We start from the raw sequence: 27,201 nt of genomic DNA on the forward strand, positions 1-27,201 counted from the left end.
GTTCAATTTGATGTCATTCTGAGCAGTTCTCTTTCTATAGCATTTTGAAACTGTAAGTTTCAGTATGGATACTCAGTATGTGTGTTCATATACTGATGGACACTGATACTCCTGTCAGCTTCATACTCATGGAGAACAAGCTGTTTCAACACTACAAATTGATATGTCCTTGCTACATCGGCAACATTATCATTTTTTCAAATTTGTTTGCTGAGCATCTACACAGAAGTTTGTCTAGGAAAAGGCCTTTGCATGAAAAACGGGAAATCTTCCATCACAAATGACACACAAATATTTGGGCATCTACTTAAAGGAGATGTAGTACACCTTGATTCAGAAAAAATAAGAACACTACCAGTTTTCCAACGCCTTCAACACACCCATGATGAAAGTTACTGAAAAATGAGCTCTTACTACAGGAACTTCATAAGTATATGAAGATTGATGGCAATAGCCTCAGCTTTTTTACTCAAATATGACCAGTTTTGGCAATATACTGCACCGTCATCAGGCCCTATGCACATCAATGTGACCACACATTAGTCATCAAAGAAATACAAAAAACAATGCTAAAATACATGCTACCAAATAGTCTTTCCTTAATAAACAATATGATACCTCAAATCACTTAAGCACATTATCAATTAGATGAAGAAAATAGCACACAATTTTTAAATAATGGAAACTCCAGGTAGGAAAAGATAAGAGTGCTACTTACCGTAAAGGTGACATGCTAAGTTATAGATAAGAGACACACACACATTAGCTTTTGGCTACAGCCTTCATTAGAAAAAGAGAAACATACACCATTCATTCACACAAGCAAGCTCACCTCACACACTCATGACTGACAACTCCAGCAGCTCAGGCCAGAATGCAACTATCGTGTGGGATGGAAACAGCAATCTGGAAGGGGGTGGGAATGAGAACAGGAATGGGAAGGGATAGCAGTGTACAGGTGGGGAAAGAGAGGAGCACTGTCTGGTGGACTGTACATGGACTAGACTGCCAACATGCGCAGAGTCAGAAGGTTTCAGGGCAAGGAGGTGGGGAAAACACTGCGAAAAAGGAGAGGAGCAGGGAAAGATGGGCAGGTAGTTTTGGCAGGGGATAGCAAACAATGAGGGTGGGAGATGAGAGCGGAGGAGGAGGAGGAGGAGGAGATTAGTGTTTAACGTCCCGTCGACAATGAGGTCATTAGAGATAGGGCACAAGCTTGGATTAGGAAAGGATTGGGAAGGAAATCAGCTGCACCCTTTCAAAGGAACCATCCCGGCATTTGCCTGAGAGATGAGACTGAAAAGGAGGTGATAGGGTAGAGGGGGTTGGAAACTGCTGGGTGGGGGGTGTGGGAACAGTTTGTTACCCTAGGTTGAGGCTGGGATAATTACGAGAGCAGAGAATGTGTTGTGAAGATAATTCTCATCTGCACAGTTCAGAAAAGCTGTTGGTGGAAGGGAGGATCCAGGTGGCTCAGGTAATGAAGCAGCCATTGAAATTACGCACATTATGTTCAGCTGCATGTTGTGCCAGAGGTTGGTCTCTTTTGCTCTTGGCCACAGTTTGGCGATGGCTGTTCATCCTGGTGGACAGTTGATTGGTAGCCATACCAATGTAACAAGCTGTGCAATGATTGCAGGAGAACTGGTAAATTGGTAAATGACTGCCGGAATTGGCAGTCATTTGTGTGTGAAGGGTACTTGCTTGTGTGAACAAATGGTGTGCGTTTCTCTTTTTCTGACGAAGGCTGTAGCCGAAAGCTTATAGGTGTCTTTTAATTGTGCTTGTCTGCAACTTCACATATCATCTTTATGGTGAGTAACAATCTATATTTCCCTACATTGTTGGCACACAAATTTTAATTTGTTCTGTCCAGTAATAAAGTTAACTATAAATCTCAAACACTTACAAAACAGGTCTGTTGCTTAAATGGAGTAGCCAGTGATTGAGTAAATTAACCTTCAAGAGTATGTACTACAGTAATTGTGAATTCAAAATGGCTACATAAGAGGACTGTTGCTCAGAGTAGCAAATTGTATACACTGAGTATATTAGTCAACCAACGCAAACATGAACAAACTATCTCACCACTGTCCTTAAGTAACAACAAGTGTAAAAATATAACCCTTGTTATGGAACTCATATATATTCCTATAAAATTTCATGTGAGCTAAACTGAATGAAACGCCCGTGGGCGCAAGATCATCCATGTGTTGCACAGAGCAGGACACTACTGTCTGACTTGAAGGCAGTAATACACTTGTATTATCAGGGCGGAAAATAAAAGAAGAAGAAACCATCTTCATAGTGCTCATAGGCCACATGAAATAAAATAAATCTCATATGAGACATAAAATGAACACATCATAATCAAGAAAATGTCATAACTGATAACTGTATTAGACAACCACTACTCCTGCAACCCTCCACATGCACCAAAATGAAAACGCCTAGGGGCAGGAGATCAACATGTAATTTAAAGTAAGATACTACCATACAGAGAAGTCACAGCGACAATATTACAGATGTCTGTGGTATTTCAAATTCCACATGCAGTAACGTAACAACTGCAGCTGTACCCTAAATCACTCCTATACTACTAAAAACAAAGCAAGTTTCCAGGACAGTAACATAGCTAATCTTGCAATATTGTGTCAGAAATTTAAGATAATCAACAAACATGACTGCGCAGAGACTTAGCCAGCAACAAAATATAATGTAATTCATGTGTGTAACTAGCAATTCATGTATATAACTAGCAATAACCTGCATTATGTGTTAGGGACCTACATACTCAAAAGGCAAAAGAACAAGCCTTAACAGCCTGCATAATATATCAAATAATACATATCATGTGTGCCATTTATGACAATGGGAATAGCCTGCAAAGGGCAATAGAGAGCTCAGTGCCTACATCGTACTACTGTACTACCCTAAATCATCATGAAAAGTGCAGAGTAACTCACTCCAGTTGGCAAAATTGAATCTAAACCTAATTTACATACTTCTATAACAAGGATACAAATTAAAAGTCGCACCTTCAGATCTACTTCTTTCTCACATTTTACCACAGATAGCAGAACTTCATGAACAGCGCATTTTTGGATTAACTTATGACTGCTACAGTTCATATATCGATGGTAATACTTTGTACGTATCTGTGCTTGTTGACTTATGTACATAAAATTTGCTAGTCTCAATGAGCAACAGTTCTGTTCAGTAGCCATTTTGAATTCACAGTTACTGTAGTATGTACTCCCAAAAGTTAATTTACTCAGTGACTGGCTTCTCTTACTAAGCAACAGAGCTGTTTTGTAGCCATTTGAGACTTACAATTAACTTTATTACTGGACAGAACAAATCACAATTTGTGTGTGATTTTCTGTATCTAAATGATAATATGCTTGTGATTTGAAATGTCATATTGTTTATTAAGGAAAGAGTATTTTGTAGCATTTATTTTAATATTGTTTTCTGTGTTTCTTGGATGACTAATATTGATACACTCATGTAAACATGGGCTTATGACAGTACAGTGTATCACTGAAACTGGTCACATCCAATAAAGAAAATTAAATGCTTGGCTGAAGGTCTTACCATCAATCTTCAGATGTTTGTGTTAGTAGATAGGTGCTGGTACTGTCTCCAGTATTGCAAGGATACCAGATGGGGTCACATACCAACAGTAGCAACTGTATGAGATAAATGCAGTTACAGTGCAAATCCAGGAAGAGTTTGAATAGGTGTTTGCTGATACCTGAAGAGTTCTCTCCAGGCCTAAGAAGTACAATTCTACTGCTGATAAAGAGTGGATTACAGTTCTTTAGACAATGAATAAGATGTGTTATTTATGAAGATACTTTGTAGGCTGAGAAGGGGGTTTGATTAAGAAAAGGTTGCTATCCAACTATCAAACATTATGTATCCCACAGGAGAAAATGCTAATGCCTGAACGACCCCTGGCAAACTGGTACCAATGTGTATCAATCACATTACATAAGAGCATGTTTTGGACATCATGTTACTATAACAAGGTAGTCAAAGTGCACACAGATAAATTCTAAAACATAACTAATACTAGCACTTTCTTCAGCTGCTGTAATGATCACCCAAAAGTTGACCTATAATGGAACCTGGAAAGCTCCTATTCTCACCACACTCATCTTTATCATTATCAGAGGCCAATTCCAACTAAATTTTCTTACAATTCTGTATACATTTTCTTTCATTTATCTTCCCTTATCCTATCAGTTTTGATGAAGGGTTTATCAAACTTCTTCCCGTCAGTTCTGGTCACATATGCAGTCACAAAGAATGTCACCTCTTGCAGCTTTTTCAGTGATAATCTTCTGTTACACTGCATCACTAAATATTTTTTTAAACTGTCACCCTGGCCATCACTGGAGCATTCAATTTGTATTTGTATGGAGGTAACCAAAGACATCTGACTTTCTGGGGTTCTGAAGTTCAGAATCAGCTGAATTCTGAACTATTTTAGGTTTTCACATTATTTTGCTACAAATTAATTATATCCACGTTGACAGCTTATTGTGATGTCACTTTGTATTCTTGAGTACTGTGGTAATGTATCTTAACATTTGAGAATGTTTTCTCTCTTTTTATGTGCCTATTGACAACTCAATAGCTCAACTGCACAGTGAGTTGTTACTTTACTACTCCTATTATTTATATTGCATCCAGGACTTTCCATTACTATATAAACAATGTTTCTACTCTGGGAGCTGGAAGTTCTGACACTCCTCAACTATTCTGCACACTAAGCAACAATCTTTGGGCATTCAATCAAAATTTTCCTGTTTCTTGCATGATTTTCCACATAAATCTCATCTGAAACAGCCTATTTAATGTATGAACAGTCCGCAGAATTTCAGTTATTTTCCTTATTGTTTTGGTATAACAGGCACTCCCTTCTCCAGTTAGTGGAGTGTACCTTCTCACATTCCTGTTAGAATTGTCACAGTAAAACTTCTATTCATCAGATCTTCACCATTCCTTAGCAGGATTGCAAAGAGAAGATCCACCAGCACACATACAGCCTTTTCAGATTTTTATAATAGTCCATACAGATAATGTAGGAAAAGATAGACTGCTACTTACTGTAAAGAAGACATGTCAAGTTGCAGACAGGCATGATTAAAAAAGACACTCACATGCAGCTTTCAGCCACAGCCTTCATCACTAAAGACACACACACACACACACACACACACACACACACACAACATTCATGTGAGGTGTGTTTGCTTTGTGTGTGTGTGATGTGTGTGTTTACTGGCGAAGGCTGTGGGCAAAAGCTACATGTGAACATCTTTTAATTGTGCCTGTCTGCAACTTGACATGTCTTTTTTACAGTAAGTAGCAGTCTATCTTTTCCTACATTGTTGATATTCTTATCTGGAGTTTTCATTGTCTGAGTTAATACAGATAATTCGTCTTACACAGTTCATTCTGTTCACTGCATATTTAAAATTTCCCTGTTTTCATATCACACGATTTTACAGTATTTCTTTATTTCCCTACTCTTAGTATGAACCATCTGTCTTTTCTTTTGATCTGAAGATAGAATGCAGGCACTAGATAACAAATACGGCAAGTCACTGAATGTAACAGTGTCCTTCATGAATGGGAAACACAGCAACAAAACAAAACATAACTAGGAAATGTTACATATCAATAAAAAGAAATCACAGCAAAAAATAGAAGACAGCATGTTAAGCTGGCAATGAAGAGAAGTACTAAGACAATATTTTTCTGGCAACTAGTAACAGACCATAGACAGGAGTCGGATGGAAATGAGCCAGCGGAAGGAGTTTAATCCTGCTCCACACCTTTACCTTTGTTGGCATTCTTCTGTACTATCTAGAGTTCTCTGCAAAGAGTAGATGTGTTCAATATTAGCTACCACGGGTAGTAAAATAACTGTGTAATTATTGGGTAGTAAGCCACAACAACTGGGACTCTGGAGGAACCATACACCCTCCCACTAGCATCTACTACAGTCCTATCACTGGCATCTTCTACCCCATCAACGGCAGGGCCACTGGTGAAAGCAGCCATGTAATCTACAATCTTAGCTGCAACAACTGTAACACATTCTATGTGGGCATGAAAACTAACAAGCACTCTGACCACATGAGTGGCCACTGCCAAACTGTGGCCAAGAGACAGCTGCACCAGCCAGTTGCTGAACATGCCACACAACACTTATGTGTTTCACTTTAATGACTTTTTCACAGCCTGCACTATGCGGATTCTTCCCACAAGCAGCAGTTTTTCTGTACTGCACATATGGGCTCTCTCCCAACCACATATCCTTTGTTCCCCTAACCCTCCTGGCCTCACCCTTTGCCACTCTGTGTCCTCCAACTGCCTATCCCTTTTCCTGCTCCCAGTCCAGTACACATATGCCTTCATCCTGTTAACGCACCTACATAACCCTTTCCTCTTCTCTACTTCTCTCCTCATGCTTTGTACGAGTAATATTTATATAGAATACATGTCATCATGTGAATGGTTTATTTCTTATTAAAGAAAAATGGTATGGAGTGTTACATTACATTGTTCAAGTACTTCAAAGCAGGATGTCGCATAAAAGTGCAGGGAGAGCAATTACAAAGAGTGCTGTATAAAATTAAATGTAAATGTAGTTCATCAATACAAAATGACAGTCAAGGTAGTCAGTTTTCATAGCTGCATGATAATAAAAACATCAAGCTGAAAGCATTTCATTTTTTCTTTTTTCTGAATAAATAATCACAAGCTTCAGAGACATGTTTTCCTTTATTAAATGTCCTGTAAAATAATATTCTGGGATAATCTTTTGCTATATTATTGAAAAAGTAACTAAAATAGAATTGGGGAGAAGAGGAGTATGTGGCACAACGTGACAGAAAGAAGGGACCGGTTAGTAGGACATGTTCTGAGGCATCAAGGGATCACAAATTTAGCATTGGAGGGCAGTGTGGAGGGTAAAAATTGTAGAGGGAGACCAAGAGATGAATACACTAAGCAGATTCAGAAGGATGTAGGTTGCAGTAAGTACTGGGAGATGAAGTAGCTTGTACAGGATAGGGTAGCAAAGAGCTGCATCAAACCAGTCTCAGGACTGAAGACCACAACAACAACAACAACAACAAATAAAATTATGTGAGTGAGTCATAATATACATCTCAGAAGCATCTATTAAAGTAGGTAGAAATACTGGCAATACACCACACAAGTTTTACTTTCTGGGAAACTTGTTGCCTCCCTAGTCAATTATTCATTACAGTTTAAAACAAAAGTGATCTTTCCTTCTAGTATAATATTTGTGAATAACTTCCACATTAGTCAGTAGTGAAGTTAACTGCAACCCAGAAAGGTATAAACAACTTTTCAATGAATCTCTCCAATAATCTTGTGATGGAAATACTACTTGGCAGTCAACAGTGGTGTTTTCTAGTCCAAGATTAATGTGTTTCTTTGTGGTAGCTCATAAATGAATTCTGTAATAGAAATATCCATAGGTGTGTGTGTGTGTGTGGGGGGGGGGGGGGGGGGGGGGGGCATGCATGTGTGTCAAAAAGCTGTTGTACAAATGGCATATTCCATGGTATGGTACAGTCTTTGTCCAGAACATGTTCTGGATTGGAACATGATGTTGTTAGCTAAACAATTAACTTTCTAAATAATTTACTCTTACCTGACTAGAGCATGCATCATTTTCTCCAATAAGGTGGTTATAATCAGGATCAGCGAAAAGATCTGTACATGTAGTCTGGCTTTTTGCATAGGAGTCTATCGTCTTACGAAGCTTCTTTCGCTGTTTTAATGTTCTTGGGGCACCAGTAGTCAATATATCATCTATGTCATCTAAAATAAATAAATTTCCTGGTTCAGCAAGATAGTACACCTTGTTAGAACAAAATGAAAAAGTGCTGCTGCTGCTGCAATTGCTCCTGTTCATCACACTACTACTACTACTACTACTACTACAGTGTATTACAATAAAGCAATGGAATTCCAGGGACAGACAAATTAAATTCTTGGAAGGATAGAAATTTATTAATTAATCTTGTGATTGTTGTTCTGACATACTGCAACATTTAGGAGAGAGATGGGATCTGGGAGAAGGAATCAAAGAAGTGAGTTAAAATGACAGACTGGTACAATGTGACTTCTGAGAGAGAGAGAGAGAGAGAGAGAGAGAGAGACACGAAAAATGTAAGGAAAAACCAGTCTTCAAGAGTAAAGAGAAAATAAATATGATTATAAACACAAAAGAAGAAATGCAAACTGACTTCCAGTTAAGTAATAACTCAGGAATATTTTTGAGTGCATATTTGTATAGTGTATTTGTATTAAAAGGAAAGCTGATCTTTGTTTCTCATCCTCAAAACAGACCAGTTCCTCTCATACTGGGGTTGGAGTGACCTGCATTTCTTTCTTTCCCAAGGAAGGAATTAACAATGTTGAAGACCAGTGTGAAAGTTAGATACGGGTTTGAAAGATTTTCCCACTGACAAGGCAAGTGATGCACCAGGGAATCTAAATAACATGTTCATGGAGAAGATGTGAGTTACATTGTGCTGTTAATTTCTTTCACTGAAATTAGAGTTTGTAACCGTGGTAGTAATAAGTAGTTCCTGTGAAAGATGGAAAATTTCTCCAACTGGTTTTGGGAGCTCTGCTGCGGCCAACAGAACGACTGACAACATAGTTTTTGATTGTTATTCTACAATATTTAGAGTGAATTTTTTCCAAGAGCTATTTTGCTTGCAGAGAAGTATTGACATGTGATTGGGTGAATTTTGAATTTGTGATAAGAATTTACATTTAAAGAAAGATTACCATTAGCAGAATAGCACAAAGAGAAACTTTATACTAAATGACCAAAGGAGACATTACTGACAAAACCAAAAACTACAGGAAGAAATAGTTTGAACATGGAATGCTGCTTTGGAGCTCACAACAGCACATATACCAGCACATCAATTTTGACACATTATAATAGATTAGTTTGTGGTACTTACAGAAAAGAAATGTTACATACATAACTGTTTGAAAGAGAAGAGGAAGGAGAAGGAAGTCTGTTACAAAATCATAAAAATACTGATTTGAAAAAAACCTAGAATAAAGTTTTTGGTATGACCAATAGTTCTCAGTCTAATTGAAAATGACAAACAGAATGGTAAGTCCAAAATGCTCAATAATTTTGCCATGAATGTGATGATCACGATGTTCAAGAGTGGATGGGTGACAATAATGCAGATCCAGGGCACCAAATCATACATGATACTGAAATTGTAAACCTCATCACCGATGAAGCTGACACTGCCAGCATCTCATCAACCAGTACCCCAAAAAATAAAGATGAAAATATACCAGCTGCTTCTGAGGCATTTACATGTTTAAATACTGTTTTGTGATGGTTTGAAGTTCAACTTGAACATGATGACCACCATCAGATATCTGTGCTGAAGAAACTGCATGACTTAGCTGCTTGTAAGCGGATAGGCTTGCTTAGAGAGACCAAAATTAAGGATCTTTTTAAGTGTTAATTCTAAACATATGCACTACAGATTCAAAATAGATATTTATTACATCTTTTTTGGTTAATAGCCTACACTACAAACATTCTTACTGTACTTACCTTTGTACTAACAAGAGAGATTTGTATTGTTATAAATATAAGAAGTTTTTATTGTTAAATTAGTAAATAAAAGTATACAGTTTGATTATCCAAATGAACTTCTTTTCTGAAAATTAATGTCTCCCAACTAGTTGGGATAACTGATGCTCTACTGCATGTATATGGCTTTTGGAAATTACACAATCTTTTTTGGGTGTAATACCAGAATATAAAACCAGAACTACAGTGTCCATTGTTACAGTAATGAATAATATTTCCAGAGTGAATTACTGGCAAAAATGAATGGTAGGCCGTGAACTGAGCCTGGATAACTCAGGTTCTAAGAAAACTGTACCCAAAATGCAAGGGCCCAGGTTCATGACCCATTTCAGCAAGAGTAACACATACTAAAAAGAGGACCATGCTTTTAAGATTTATTTTTCATATTTTCTTTAGTTCTTTGAAAGATTTCAAATATGAAACTAATGATGACAGAAAGTATAACTATCCTCCAAAGAAAAAAAATGTGAGGTGAGTTAAGCAATTTCTTCCTATTGAGCTTCCAAAGTTCCTTGGTCACTCAACAAATTTGTAGCAGAATTACAGCAAAATGTAATGAGGACACACGAAATTACATCAATGCAATCATATTGGGTCAGCTATTCCTGATAGCAGCTGTTGCATTCGCTAAGTTACTTTCAAAATAATTCTACAAATCGGCAACAGAAGGCAGCACGAGTCAAGGGGCAGATCACGAGACATCTGTATATTGTCCTCATATGGAATGAATTCATTTTTGAAGCAATAGGTGACTCGCACACTGAGAAAATTGCATCCCGACCTATACTCGAGCGTGGTCTTTTTAACACAAAGTTGGGACCCGAGCTATGCTCGGGCTTGGTCTCCAAAGTGTTAATAAACCAGTTAATTTCATAGGTATTGACATTATTATTATTATTGTTATTATTATTACTACTCTTTCGACTTGCTTGATACAATCCTCCAACTGTTAATAACCTATGCTAATCTTTTCAGCTCCATGCACCTATTATATCAAAAATTCTTGATAACTTCTGTCAGAGCCAAGATGGTTGGTTGGTTGGTTTGGGGAAGGAGACCACACAGCGTGGTCATCGGTCTCATCGGATTAGGGAAGGATGGGGAAGGAAGTCGGCCGTGCCCTTTCAGAGGAACCATCCCAGCATTTGCCTGGAGTGATTTAGGGAAATCACGGAAAACCTAAATCAGGATGGCCGGACGCGGGATTGAACCGTCGTCCTCCCGAATGCGAGTCCAGTGTCTAACCACTGTGCCACTCCGCTCGGTGTCAGAGCCAAGAACTACTCATTCCATTGCTCCTTTCAACATTAAGTTAACTATTCCCAGAGGCCATAGCAAATTACCCATAACCTGGCCTTTCTTGTGTTATGGACTTCCCAGAGAGTTCCTTTTCCTTGCCTATTCTGTCTCCTTCCTCTTCATTTGATGCTTCACCTGCCTACTCAAATTTTTGATATAATTATATACCCGAATCAGAATAATGAAGTGACTACACCTAGTTGTTCACATGAGAGCTACTATAGCGGCAACTGATCAAAGAATGAGCTTGGTGATGTTTTCTATTTTGCCTGTTTGTTCACCATTGCCATATCGCTCTGCAAACGGCAATTATGGGCACTAACGTAACTGCTGAGATTCAGTTTCAGCAAATGTTTTGCTTCTTTGAGCCAATTTACTTTGTACTACGAAAAAGAATGTCTGCGGGTTACTACTGATAGCGAGTATCACAGTTACCATCTTTTGTGGTGAACTTGGTACTACAGGTTAATGGAAAACATAAGAAAGTATCAGTATGGAACTGCAGAGCTGTTGCTGCTGTGCCTATTTTGAGTGTGCTGATAATGGAAGACTATCTATATTGCTTTGTTCTGTGCCTAATTGTCCATCACTTTGTTATTCTGATCTGGTATGCAGTACCATGTATATAATGCATCCAGTTTCCTCTTTTTCCAATGTTTTCATAGTTCAGGTTTCTTTCACAGCCACAAATAGCTCTACCCCAGATCTGTTAAGCAAGACATAAAAATTTCTGCTCACTAAATAATCTCATATACCAAAATGGCATTGAGAGGTTTTCAGATGAGTGTAGTTAGGTGTACAGAAAGAGAGACATAAATGGAGAGGGTGGAGGAAAATGAGTTGGTACCTAAATAAACCTAAGTTGCTTATGTTGTCAATTTACTTGACACAGGGTGTTTTTGTTACTTACCTAATGATAAATTAGGTTTATTTTTTTCACTTTTTTCAGTTTTCCTTGATGAAGTTTCTAAAGCATCTTTGGAGGGAACACCTGGCTCAGTTTTATCAGAAGTCTGCAGATCTGATATTCTTGGCTGTTTGTTGTCATTCTTACAAATTTTCCTTTTAGAGGTATTGTTTAGCATTTTTCCTTGAGTTGCTGCCGCTTCTTTGGTTTCCTCTAATGCTTCTCCTGCCATTTTCATGGGAGACGTAACACCTGGCTCAGTTTTATCAGAAGACTGCAGGTCTGATATTCTTGGCTGTTTGCTGTCATTCTTACAAATTTTCCTTTTAGAGGTATTGTTTAGTATTTTTCCTTGAGTTGCTGCCGCTTCTTTGGTTTCCTCTAATGCTTCTGCTGCCATTTTCATGGGTGACACAACAGCAGGAGAAGATTTACTTGTTGATATACTTTTCTTTCTGAAACATAGATGTTTATATGTAATGGGAAAGCCTGGTTGGAATATAAAGAAATGAACTACTCAGCGTATGGAGACAGGTTATGCACAGGAGATGTTGATAATGGCAATTTATCCAATGCACTTGGATTTTTTTATGTATGTATCCACTAGCTATCTCTTAATATATTGTATGTTACTAATGCACGCAAGGCTGATGCTGCTGGCTGAATATGGAAGTATAAAGTAAAGTGAACTGTTGCCTCCAACTGAATTTCTTCCTGACAAATATAACATAATTTTGATGGTAAAACTGAGAACTGAAATAAGCATTTATATACTTTATTTTACCTTCATAGTCTTACACAAGGTACACCAGCAATCAACTGAACAGCTAATATCATCCTAGGATCATCAAACAATGATACAGGATTTGTCAATGTAATACAGTGCAGATCAACAGGCCAAAATATACAACACACAGTATGTAAATAAAATGCTTTATGAAGATAGGAGAGGTAGCCTATGGAGACAAGACAGCTTGTCAGCCACTGCCTTGATTAAGGAACCATCCCAGCATATTCCATAGCAATCCAGGAAAAACATGGAAAACCCAAATCAGGGTGGCCAGACAGAGCAACTCTATTCTCCCAAATATAAGGTCACTATCTCAACAGCTGCACTGTCTTATTCTGTAAATCCTATTGTATAATGTTCCTTGATTTACATACATTGTGTTTCAGGTAACTTGCAAATAAAGCGTAGTTTTGTTCTTCATTGCCACACACACACACACACACACACACACACACACACACACTGAGGACCCCCTTTTGACTCCTGGACTGTTTCCTGTTACACACTATATAAACGTAACTCCACTCTCCACTGCTGCACACAAAGTGAGTAAATTTCTTTTGTGCCAGTGACACAGCTGATAGTCAGTTACTGTGCAATGTTTTAAAGAGGACAGGAGGGAAGAGGGAAATTGTGTAGTGAATAATGAGCATAATTCCGTTTGATGGTGTACTTGGACAGAATGTGAGGGCACGCTGATATGTTGCTGCAATGCACTTAAGTTTGAAACGGATTTATTGTCTCTGAAACTATATGTTTGTAGTGTTTTCAGCTTGTGCCAGCACAGAAATTAGTAAAACTGGATTAGAGACTGGCAATCATCAACATACAAACCAACTTCTAAAGAATTTTCATTGTAGTTTTCACATGTGATGCAGATCATACAGGAGGTAACTTTAACCTTCCGAATATAGCCTGGGATGTTTATGGATTCACTGTATGGGGTACAGACAGTTTTGTGAACATGTTTTCCAAAAACTGTCATAAGCAGCTCGTTAGACAGACCACATGCAATGGAATGGAAATATTTTAGATCTTGTAGTTACAAACAGGCCTGGCGTTATCGATGGCGTCAGTACAAAGACGGGGATTAGTGACCATAGTGACTATGGTAACTAAAGTCCATAAATCAATCAAGAAGGATAGGACAGTATATCTGCTAGAAAGAGCAGATAAGTTGTAGTTAGCACCCTACTTAGATAAGGAATTGACGTGTAGTTCCAGTGTGATGGACACAAGAGAAATTATGGGCAAAGTTTAAACGGATTGTAAATTGTGGTCTGGAGAAGTAGATGCCGAGTAAGTGGATTAAGGGTGGAAAAGACCAACCATGATTTAGCAATGAAATCCAGAAAATGCTGAGGAAGCAAAGTCTGTCGCACTCTCCATTCAAAAGAGAATGCACAAATAGACAACAGGCAAAAGTTAGTACTAACTCACACTGCTGTAAAAAGGAGCGATGTGTGAAGAAAACAACAACTACCACTGTCATAACAACTACCACTGTCATTCTCAACAAAAGGTCCTGCTGAGAACCTGAGAAAATTCTGGTCCCACAAAAAATTGCTAACCAAGGCTAAGGCTTCTATTCAGCCACTTACTGACCAGTTTGGTGCGGCAGTAGAAGATATCAAAAGGAAAGTCAAAGTTTTATATTTCACATTAAAGAAATTGTTCATGCAGGAAAATAGTACAAACATACCATCAACTGACCACTGCACAGACTGCAATATGGAGGACACTGTAACAGGCATCTCTGGCATACAGGAACAACTGAAAGCATTGAAACCAAGTTACCAGGTCTGGATGGAATCCCAATTCAGTTTTACAAAGGGTACTTTACAGCACTGGCCCCTTACTTAGCTTGCATTTGTCTCAAATCTCTTTCCCAGTGCAAAGTCCTAAGTGACTGGAAAAAAAGCACAGGTAACTTCTATATATAAGAAGGGTAAAAGAACAGACCCACAAAATTTCCTTAAGACAGGAAAAGCTTCTTTCCACAAATCAGCATATTTTTAAAAAGCACTGTTTGCATGAAGTTCAGCTTGCTCTTTTCTCATATGATATTCAGGGAACCATGGCTGAAGGGCAATAGGCAGATTTCACATTCCTCGATTCCCGAAAAGCATTTGAAATGGTGGTCAACTGCAGACTGTTAATGAAGGTACAAGCATACGGAATAGATCCCAGATATGTGAGTAGCTCAAAGACTTCTTAAGTAATGGAACCCTGGATGTTGTTATCGACAGCAAAGTATTCTTCAGTGACAAGGGTGTTAAGGAGTCACCCAGGGAATTGTTGATTGGTTGATTTGGGGGGAGGGAACCAAACAGCACAGTCATTGGTCCCCTGGGAATTATGATAAGACTGCTGTTCTGTACACATAAATGATATGGTGGATAAGATGAGCACAATCTGTGACTGTTTGCTGATGACACTGTGGTGTACTGGAAAGTGTAGTTGTTGAATGACTATGAGGATACAAGACAAAAAAGTTTCTATTTGCTGTGATGAGTGGCAGCTAGCTCTAAATGTAGAAAAATGTAAGTTAATACAGATGAGTAAGAAAATAAACTGTAATGTTTGAACAGCATTAGCAGAGTGCTGCTTAACACAGTTACATCAATTAAATATCTAGGCATAATGTTGCAAAGTGATATGAAATGGAGCAAGCAAGGAAGGATTGTAGTATGGAAGGCAAATTGTTGACTTTGGTTTATTTTAAAAATTTGGGAAAGTTTGGTTCATCTGTAAAGGTGAGTACATACAGGACACTTGTGCAACCCACTCTTGAGCACTGCTCAAGTGTTTGATATCCACGGCAGGTCCGATTGGAGGAAGACATAGACGCAATTCAGTGTTGTTACCAGCAGTTTCAAACAATATGCAAGTGTTATGCAGATTTTTCTGGAACCCAAATGGGAATCCCTGGAGCGAAGGTGAAGTTCTTTTCAAGAAACACTACTGAAAAAATTTAGAGAACAGCATTTGAAGCTGACTGCAGAACGATTCTACTGCTGCCAATGTACATTTCAGGCTAGGATCATGAAGCTACGATAAATTATGGCTCATAGGGAGGCAGCAATTTTTCCTTGCTCTATTTGTGAGTGTAACAGGAAAGTAAATGACTATAATTGGGGTCACAAAGGATGGCGGTCAACTTTGAGCCTGTTCTGTGCACCTGTGTCATGCATTCTCTGACAGCAAATGAACAATTTTCAGTTGTGTACTGAGCACTCTGTTATGAATGTTGTATGGAATGCGAGCATTACGCATGATCATGTAGTGAGTTACTTAGTAAATTTTTATTGTATTTGTTGCAAATTGTCATGGCTGACGATGGTGGTGCACAACAAATTCTACACAAGCAAGCGATAAACATAATTTGCAGGATATACGCTTTCATCAGGCACAGAGCACATGTATGCGTTTACGGTAACTGTCATCTGGAACCAGCAACAGTGCAATCCCCATCCTTGGCTTGTGGAGTATGTACATGTACATGTACATGTAGATGAAGCAGCAACCTCACAAATGTTAACATATTACTAGCTGAAAAGGATCCACTTTCTTGGTCTTTCTTTCCCATTTGTTTCCAAAACTGGGAAAATGTGTTCCATTACTCACCTCATTTGTATGGCCTCTGACGTATTCAGGATATTTTGTTGATGATGATGAGGAGGTCTCATGCTCCATGGAGTGGGGGGGGATAATGCGGGAGACCTGCACCGCCTACTAGGCAAGGTCCTAGGGGAGGTGGTTTGCCATTGCCTTCCTCCGACCGTAATGGGGATGAAAGATGATGATGAAGACGACACAATAACACCCAGTCATCTCAAGGCAGGGAAAATCCCTGACCCCATCTGGAATAGAACCCGGGAGCCCGTGCGCAGGAAGCAAGAACACTACCGCAAGACTACGAGCTGTGGACTGTATATTGTTATAAAATGTATTTTATGCTTTGCTTCTGGGTGCAAAGATGAATAAGTTTTTGTGGTTATCCATCACCCTAACATGCTACATATTTGTGCCCATGTGACTAACATGCTTCTTTTGAATTCACATTGTAACACTAGAAAGTTCTCTCTTGTCTGTACTGATAGTCATACTGTATGCAAATTTTACTGGAAATTTCAGCCTTTTAAAGCTGAATAGTAAGTTAGTTGAAGTGAGTGGAATTTGTGGTATGAATTCCCGGATGTGTTCTCTGCCATATCTCCAGGGGTCTCTGAGTTCGAAGCCCATATCAAACTCCTCCACTCGGCGGTCCTGAAGATCAAGAAGGCTCGCTCGGTACCATTCGCCTTCCCTGACAAACTACAGCAGGAGCTTTGTTGCCACGAGGCTGAGGACATCCTGACTTCAGTCCACCATAGTCGTTGTGCAACACCCATTGTGGTCCTTGAGAAGCTGAACGGCTCTCTTCGCGTTTGTGGGGATTTTAAGGCAACTGTCAAGGCTCGGTCTGTTATTGACTCCTATCCCATACCCAAGGTTGATGATGTCCTGTCCAGGTTGGCTGGCAGCAAGGAGTTTGGCAAAACTGACCTGCGGGATGCCTACCTCCAGTTGCCTTTGGACGAGCCGTCGAAGACAATCTTGGTAATCAATACCCTTTCTGGGATCTTCTTTTACAACTGCTTCCCGTTTGGGGTCGTCAGTGCTCTGGCCATCTTCCAGCACTATTTGGAAACATTGACAAGAGACATTCTGTGGACGGCGAACTACCTTGATGACATCTTAGTTGCTGTTGCCTCCACCCCAGACTTGGCCCGTAATCTCTGGCGCCTCTTCCATGTTCTTCAAGGTGCCGGCTTACGTTGCAACAAAGAGAAATGTCTTTTTTTTTGTTGTTGTTGTTCCTCATGTGATCTACCTCGGCCATGTTTTGAGTGCTAACGGCATTCGACCGAAGCCCTAGTATGTCGAGGCTATACAGCAGGTGCCATCCCCAAAGGATATCTCCCAGCTCGAGTCAGTCCTGGGTCAACTCAATTACTACTTCCGTTTTATCCCACATGCCGCAGCTGTGGCGGAACCCCTTCACCGCCTCCTCCGTAAGAATGTTACATGGGAATGGTCGCTGGCTTGTGATAGGGCGTTCTGCTGTCTGAACTCTTCTCTCCTGACACAGGCTTCCCTTGCCCCTTATGACCCCACCAGGCCTCTCACCTTGACCGCCGATGCATGGGGGCCATCTTGTCTCACATCATCGACAGAGTGGAGCTCCTGGTGGCCTTCGTCTCCAAAATGCTATTCCCAGCTGAGTGTGACTACAGCCAAATTGGGAAGGAGCCCTTGGCCATCACCTTTGGATTTAAGAAACTCCACAATTTCATCTAAGGCCGTCACCTCACCTTATACACCAAACACAAGCCTCTGGTCTCGTTTTTCAGTGCTATGTCTGCCATCCCCACGAGGACTGCTCACCGTCTCCAGTACTGGACATTGTTCCTTGTGGAATATTCCTATGACATCTGTTTTCTGGTCACAGTTCTCCATGTCAATGCAGATCTTCTCTCCCGTCTCCCACTGGATGCCGCCCACTTCATACATCATAGTGCCTACTGCATCGGCATCCCACTTCACGTCCAACCAACATGGGATGCCTGCATCACAGGACATATATTCACTCAGAAAACCTACGTTGTCTGTGTTGTCAGCACAAACATTTACCGGTGGCCACAACACAACACAACACCAGGTCTCCACCAACAGCCGCGGGGGACCGCTAACAGCTTCACCAGAGGTCGCAGTTATCCCAGGAACTACTTTGATACGCCAGGCACGTGTTTGCAAATAGTTCCAGCAGATACACCCACCAAACGGGCTTTATAGGGTGGCCTACTGCCGGCAAAGGACAGTTCGAGGCACTGCTTGGAAGTATACAGAGCTGCCACACTGGCAGCCACAGCCATATGCCTCTTCTAGCTGACCGATCTCTTGCAGATGGACTTGGTATAGTCGATAAGCATCTTGACATTGTAGAATTGTTATTGTGATCCCTCCCCCTGAAGAGACTGGTGTTTCTATTATTATTTGCTATTTTATATTTGTGCCGATCCTCAGTTGGGATCGAGTCTGTTGTTTTTTTTGGAGATTGTGTTATTGTTTCGTTTTGGTGAGTACAATTAATTGTTTTTGGACTTGTGTTTTCTGCATTTCTATTCTGCTAGAGCAGACACTTGAATCATTCTACAAATGGTTTAAATTTTCTTGTTTGTTCCCTGGTTCATATTCTGTATTCACCGGTGTGTGTGTGTGTGTGGTGTTTTTTTTTTTTTTTTTTTGCTAAAACTGTCCACTCACACAATGATTCCTTCTTTTTTTTTACACAACACGATTTTTGAAAAGTTGGTCCTTGTCTTTCCTACACTGGTTATGATGATTATGCCAGACAAGGGATTAATGCGATTTTTGGTATTCCCAAGTTGTGGTCCGTATATCCCATCAAGATGAAAGAGGCTGAAGGATATGGGACAAGTCAAGTTATGTATTAACAGATATGATAAATCATCTGATAATTCTACACTGCTGAACAGTAAAGGTGTTGGTGTCTGTTGATATAGAAACATAACCTGGAAGTATAAACAATTTTAAAACATGGTAAACACTAGCTCAGATATAAGTGCATATGTAACATGTTTGTATGCTGCAAGTACAAGTATATTACTTAGCAATAAGCTTGTAACTGAACACGGGATGCTGTCTTATTCTGCAAAAACTAATAACAGTGCAATATGTAGCACAATTAATGTACCATGTGAAGTTCTTCAGAAGACTTCTCGCAGAGAGAGGAGAATGAAAGTGCAGCTGTACATTTACATTCTACAAGGCACTGTACGTACAATTGGCTACGCCCATTTCCAAAGGAACAAATTCTTTTTCATCTTAATCTTAAGTTGACTCATGATTATATTAATGTATACCATGAATTTTAGATGTTTATGATTACTGTACGTCACTATCTGGATGACTGAGGAGCCAAATAAAGAGAGATGTATACATGGTGCATTACTTTCCTTCTGACCTTTAAGATAATCCATGTAGAGAGGAAATTTGCAGTTTGTAGATGGATTGTATTGGAATTTTATGACTGTGATTAGTATCCCACATGGCATATTGCAGTAGATGTCTTACACAAGAAGACTGATTTCAGAGGGGGCTACCATTTGGTTGGAAGTATTCTAAAAGGTTTGGATTCAGGTATGTAAAATGCAAAGATGGAAGATGCATTCTGATGGAGACATCTGATATTCTAACAGTTAGGGCACTTTTTATGAGAAGATATTGTTGCCCTATTATTTATCTTGACTAGACCTGGCTCAATCAAGATACAACCAGCAAGTACATCTAGCAGGTTTCAATGTGCAATGGTGACTTGAAAGTGCCAACTGGAAAAGAAAACTCTCTTAATGCTTGTCATGAAGGATCATCACTATAAGGCTTCATCAAAAATTAAAAGCTAACATTTACTTCTAGCAAATCTAGCAGTTATCATGGAAAGATGATTGTAACTAAACATTCGTGTTTAAGTTTATTATGTGGTTAAGAGGATGGTTATTTGATCAAAAGGAATAAACTCTTACCACCATATAGGATAGACAAAATGCACTAAAACGTTCAAAGAAGGGCAGCTCATTTTATAATATTGCGAAATAGAGCAAGATTAGCATGGATATAAGACACAAGTTGGAGTGGCAATCAATGAAACAACGGCATTTTTCATTGCGAGAAGATCTATTCATGAAATTTCAGTCCCAAACATTCTCCTCCTAATGTGAAAATACTTTGTTGGTGACCACCTACACACGAAGAAAGGATCAAAAACAAGAGAAATCAGAGCTTGCATGGCAATATTTAAGAGTTCATTTTTCCTGCATGCTGTCAGAGTGGAAGGGTAGAGAAAATGCCCGAATGTGGTTTGATGAACTCTCTGCCATGTACTGAAGTATGAACTGCAGATAAGTCATGTAGATGAAAATGAAATGAAATGTCGTGTGGCTAGGGCCTCCCGTCAGGTAGACCGTTCGCCTGGTGTAGGTCTTTCGAATTGACGCCACTTCGGCAACCTGCGCGTCAATGGGGATGAAATTATGATGATTAGGACAACACAACACCCAGTCCCTGAGAGGAAGAAAGTGTGCAGTGGCTAGCATGTAAAACTGTTTACATTTTGGACTGCTACACAAAAGTGGAAATCTTGGAGGAAGTCACAAGTGCCACACATTACACGGAACTTGACTGCCAAGCTGGAGAAATGTGTCAAGAGGTTCTGGGGCTTCATCCTTACCATAGCCAATACAACCCAATAAAATCTGCATTTGTACTAGTGAAAGGAACTGCATTTTCAGAATTAAGGATACGCAGAATTTACTCGAGAACGCTCTTGATAGTGTTAATGTGGAAGTCTAAGTTAATCATATACACCACACCAAAAATTTGCAAGAAAACAAGTCTTGCAGGAAGACAGACAACATTTCATTGAAAATATTGTAACGATACATACAGCAGAGATGCTGAGTCGCAGATAGGCACAACAAAGAGACTCTCACAATTAAAGCTTTTGGCCATTATGGCCTTCGTCAAAAATAAATACACACACACACATACACTCACACACACACACACAAACACCCTCTCTCTCTCTCTCTCTCTCTTTCTCTCTCTCTCTCTCTCTCTCTCTCTCTCTCTCTCTCTCTCTCTCACACACACACACACACACACACACACACACACAAACGCAACTCACACACACGACTGCAGTCTCAGGCAGCTGAAACCACACCTGAGAAGATATTTAATTGGGAAGGCTCAAGGAAGGAGCTGTGACTGCTATTTTCCTACATTATTTTGAAGTATTTTCTTGGCGTATCATTCTGCAGCCACATAAAATTGTTTTAAAAGATATACATGCCAACTTTCAAAAACAAAAAATTGAGAGATTCAGTTTTAAATATGAGGAGGTACACCAAAAACCACGGCCCATTTTCCAGATAATTTCGGAACAACTGGTATCTTTCCCTATAATGTCACAAAGATATATAAAAGGTATAAAAATGCAAATATAAACACTAGAACTATCCTAAACATTGACTCATAAAATAAGGGAAAGGCAATCCCTTACCTATCGTGGACTGGAGTGTGATGCACAGAAACACACAATAGAAAACAGTTAATCTTCCAACTATTTCTGTTCTAACAGTTTGACCACAAGTTTTTATCATCTTATTTTCGGCTTTAACTTCTTGTAACGGCCCATCACACTAAAAAGTCACCTCCACTTTTAACACTGAATTCCATTTTTCTACTATTATTTACAAACTTTTCTTGGTGACTTTTTGTTTCCACACACTTTGAAACATTGTTTTTTCCACACAGTGCTATGCAAATGTCACATTGGCAAAAAGTACAAAAAGCAAATGAAGGACATTTCCTAGACTCAAAATTGCACAGAATCTGTTCCAAATATTGCTTCAAGGCAGAAGTTTATTATTATTATTATTATTTTTTACCATAGCAAGAAATAAAACACCAAATCAAAATATCATGAAAATAACAAATAAGATACGTGTGAAATAACTGCTTACTCAAAAATAAAACCTTTCTGTGTTTCAGGTAATAAAACAGCATTCTTAATTATCCACTCTAACAATTTATACGTATTATAAAAACACTGAATAATATGCGACTTCAGTTAAGCGGAATGACAACACACAAACACAAGTCCAAACAAAAGCACAACATTGAGCAATATAAGTACATATTCTACAAAATGTGCGAGAGTGAGGAAAAACAATTGATATATAGGTTGTGCACGACTTTCTGACTTCTATAAACTTCGATATGTATACTGATTAAAAACGACTAATGAGTGAAGGACTTCCAACCACTGGCCAAAAAAACTTGAGTGGATCATTTCCAAAGCAAAAGTATTATGTGTGATGATAGCTAAAAATTGGGAGAAATAATGAAATAATCAGGTTGTTGGAGAAAAAGTGGAAAAGCAAGTTTCTTGCCTAAATTGGAGTGTGGCGACTCATATGTGTACCAGACAGCTTTACTGACAGTACTGTTCAATGGTAAAGTTTGCTGTGTTCAGGCTTTATCAGCTCGGCTTCTATAATATATTATCAACTTCTTGGTAAAATGGTAATTTGTGTGCATATATAACCAATTGTAATCATGTTCAAAATTTCCACAAATCACCAAGTTAAATCTCCAGCTACTGTATTCTACTATGTGGATGTTTGTGCAATAACAAACACACTACAATGCCTATATTATTGGTTTGACTGCTGTGTAATTTTTTGTAAAGAAGTGTTACAGTCACTTGGTAAGAGGTTTAGACAAAAGTCATTGAATTCAACTGAAGTTTAACACTATCATGTAACTTACCTTGATTTGTCTGGCACTTTGCGTAGCTGCTTTTCATTCAGTTGACTTCTAACAGCACCTGCAACAAATACCCATTTAGAAGTGAACTTTAGCAGATACACTCAAGTGAAGTTTAGCAGATACAATTTATCAGCAAATTGGGATATTCTTACAATTAAAGCAGATACAACTTATCAGTATACGGGGACATTATTACAATTACAAGTCAAATGTTTCACATTTAGTGCAAGCTTTAAGATAATCGGAAAAATTCTTTTACTTAACAATATATACCTCCTCAGATTCTGTAGGAAATGAGGTAAGTGTTTTACAAAGAAAGTACAAAACTTACAAGAGAAGCTGCAAATTTTGGGTCTGTTGAAATGTAGTTCCAAGCACATATGAAATCAGCAGACATGCATGCAGAGTAATTTACTGGCAACAGCAATTCTCGGATATAAACTATGACATACTGTAGAAGACAGAGTATCTGAAAATTCATTCCAACGACACACATTCTCTGGTTTAAGCAAACAGCTACCCTGTATGTCATTACCACAGAGAGATGTTAGGTAAGCGTAAACATTTAAAAATCACAACTGGCATTAATATTAATTGTCAATGACAACAGGGTCTACTTTCTATCGTAATCTAATGGGAAATCATTAGATGTTGAAAATGCTAACGATTTACACAGTCAAACATTAGGTAATTTACGATCACAGAAGTAATTACTTACTCCTTCTATTTTCTGTCTGCCTTTCATTCGATACCAGCCTCAAGTGGCTGCTTTTACTATTGTTCAATGGTGAAGACACACATTTTCCACTAAACCTGTCTTTCCTGGATATATCTTCAGAGGCCTTTCTTAGGGACCCCTTTCTCTCTAACAAATTTTGGTCTGCAGCAGGTACAGGTCCCAAATTTCTTTCTTCTTGTCTAAAACAAGTGAAACATTAAGACAACAAAGGAGGAAAAAAATTCTTTTACTTAACAATATATATCTCCTAAAAATGTAGAAACAAGGTAAGTGCTTTAAGAAGAAAGTACAAAACTTAAGAGAGAAGTTGTAAAATTTGGGTCTGTTGAAGTGTTCTTCCAAGCACATATGAAATCAGCACACATGCAAGCAATTTAATTAATCATAAATTTAAATGTGATCTCTCAGGTTTTGTTGGCATGACTGATTGATAGTGTGTTTCTCGGTGTTCTGTCAAGTTGTCATTTCCATTTTATGTACAATATTTCGATGAGCAACCCAGCAGTCTTTTTCAAGTGCTGCAGGATTTCCTGTTATGTTTACTTGCTGCCTGGAATCCAAGCAGACTGTGAGCTATTGTTGGTTTAATGCTTCACTAAACTCTCATTAATACGGCCATCAGTTGTCCGGCCTCTCAGTAATCCGGCATACTTCCAGCTTCTAGTCGTTCAACCTGAAATGACGCCTACAATAATGAAATTTCGTCTACAACAATATTGTTAGTTAATTACAATGTTCAACCTTCCGGTACACCTTGATCTGTGGCTTTCCTTACGGATCATTATCATGACTTCTAAAGGGAAACACGTTATGCTAGACCTTCAGCAGAAACTTTTTTAAAAAAACACCTCGCAATTAATAGCAGATGAGATTATTTGTAATTGGGAGAACAAGAACTCTTCAGAAAATTTGCACTCTTTATTGCCTAATAGCTAATAACTTGCTGTTTTGTGTGTTGTTGTTATTGTTGCTGTGGTATTCAGTCCTGAGACTGGTTTGATGCAGCTCTCCACGCTACTCTATCCTGTGCAAGCTCCTTCATCTCCCAGCACCTACTGCAACCTACATCCTTCTGGATCAGCTTAGTGTATTCATCTCTTGGTCTCCCTCTACAATTTTTACCCTCCACGCTGCCCTCCAATGCTAAATGTGCAATCCCTTGATGCCTCAGAACATGTTCTACCAACCGATCCCTTCTTCCAGTCAAGTTGTGCCACAAACTTCGCTTCTCCCCAATCCTATTCAATACCTCCTCATTAGTTACGTGATCTACCCACCTAATCTTCAACATTCTTCTGTAGCACCACATTTCAAAAGCTTCTATTGTCTTCTTGTCCATGTTTCACTTCCATACATGGCTATACTCCATACAAATACTTCAGAAACAACTTCCTGACACTTAAATCTAAGTATGCTATAAAATTAAATATAGGATACATAAAACCAACAAAAACAAGACATAAGCAAAAAATTACACATTCCTTCAATCCTTAGCTCCCAGTTTTCTTTTTCCTCTCTCTCTCTCTCTCTCTCTCTCTCTCTCTCTAATCTTGCTACACTTTACATGGCGTGCTTTCCTTTCTGCAAAGGAATCTATTACCTCATCAAAGTTCGTCAAACGTTTTGCTACATGAAAAATCGAAATGTCGTTATCTAATACTGAAAAAGCCGTTAACACAAATAATACCCAAGACTGGTGTAGTTTCTCGATCTGATTACGTCTATTTTGTCACTGTCTGCTAGATAAAACAAAATAGGCCTTTCTAATATTGCAGCAATTTTGTAACACACACCAAATAAACAAGACTGTTTTGGCACAAATGGCCATTTTTATAACAAGACAGAATATAATTCACGAAGTACAAATATCAAATGCCTATTAGGCCCACTACAAGTAAAAAGCTTTACGTTAGGAAATAGTTTCACATTTCATTCATACGCAACAGTTTCTCAAGCATGAGATCGAAAAGTAGTATTATGAAATTTTTATATAAATTTGGAATCATCTTATTCTTCCATAATTTGTGTGATGTCCCCGTTTCTCCTCCTTCCTCATTCTAAGAAACAATCTTCTCATCACCAATTCTGTAGCTATTCCTGCCATTGTCAAAATCTGTTTGCCAATTAACTTCACTAACCCTGCCAGAATCACAGGTTTAGTTATCTCGCGATTATTTTAGGCACTATTATGTGTTCGTACAACACGTTTTCCGTGTTAGTTCCAAAATAGAACTTAAGTGGCTGCTAGTCGGGGACTGTACAACTGGTCCTTACTAGTATAGTGATCTGCCAAAAAATTTTCTGTCAAAATTTCATTTTCTTGGATACACCGAGAAGATAATACGTAATCTTTCTCACCTGTTATTCCTGTCAGTTGTTCATTTCCATTCTGGTAGTCTGAATCTATAGATTTCACTAGTAATTATAACAACACTGATCATTCGCAAACCCAGTCAACCACATTATCAGACAGCGATTGGCATTCATCCGTTTGGCTTTACTCCACTCACCTCGTATAGCCCCCCGTTCCCTTTTGGCTGCGGAAAGTTTATTTCTAGATGCGACGAGGATTCTCCTGACAGACACATCATGCATTCAAAAATCAACTTAAAATGTGTTCAAAAATGTTCAAAAACCAACAGGGAAGCATTTCGAAATTAAATGAATAATCGAAACACAAATGTGCACTGGATGCTAGGCGTTTTGTGAAACAAGTTGTTTTCCTCATGAATATGAATTTGGCGCCCCCTTTTCCCGGTAGCATCTAGCTGCTTGCTGCAACAGCTTGCACACCAACAGCCACATTCCTGTAGCCAGAACCAGGAGAATCTACAACTCAAACACGACACAACTGCGCATGTGCACGAGCCCACACGTAACTCTAAAACGAATCTAATGTAAAAAGTTGTGACTTCACGCTCATCGGAGGCAATTTGTTGTTATGCAGCATTGCATAGTCTATCTAAAGCTTTTGACACATTTTGCTGTTGGCAGACGCTTGCATGAGCACTGTGTGTCGTCGTATATGGCGCATTTCCTTTGCAATTTATTTTTAGTTTTTTTTTCCTTCTCTTGTTTATGTTTTATTGTTGAAGTATTATTCTGCAGTAGCAGGATACATTAATATCCTTTGTTAGAGTATTGGTTCTTCCCAGACAAAATTACAAAAACTTAACTGAAAACTAAAACAATGAAAAATTCCCGGAATTCTACAAAATTCCCGGGTTTTTCCCGGTTTTCTCCTGGATGAAAAAATTTCCGGGGTTTTCCCGGATCTCCCGGTTGTCCCGGGTCATATACACCCTGTGCTGTTGTTGAGTCCTGTGCAGGTCCATCTCATCCAGTTTATGAGTGAACATTGTTAAGGGAACTGCATG

At 38.9% G+C, this 27,201-nt stretch overlaps 1 protein-coding gene across 3 annotated transcripts in view; it reads right to left on the minus strand.

The window, feature by feature from the left end:
- Window positions 1–27,201, minus strand: part of LOC124612698 — a 222,021-nt gene that overhangs the window by 22,631 nt on the left and 172,189 nt on the right. For all 3 annotated transcript variants that reach the window (XM_047141043.1, XM_047141045.1, XM_047141042.1), the window contains 4 exons: window positions 23,804–24,003; window positions 23,086–23,143; window positions 11,901–12,352; window positions 7,703–7,872 (listed from right to left, as the gene is read on the minus strand). In XM_047141043.1, coding sequence (XP_046996999.1) covers window positions 7,703–7,872; window positions 11,901–12,352; window positions 23,086–23,143; window positions 23,804–24,003 — 880 coding nt within the window. The remainder of the gene's footprint in view (window positions 1–7,702; window positions 7,873–11,900; window positions 12,353–23,085; window positions 23,144–23,803; window positions 24,004–27,201) is intronic.

Source organism: Schistocerca americana, chromosome 4, assembly GCF_021461395.2.
Source record: "Schistocerca americana isolate TAMUIC-IGC-003095 chromosome 4, iqSchAmer2.1, whole genome shotgun sequence".
NCBI classification, from domain to species: Eukaryota; Metazoa; Arthropoda; class Insecta; order Orthoptera; family Acrididae; genus Schistocerca; species Schistocerca americana.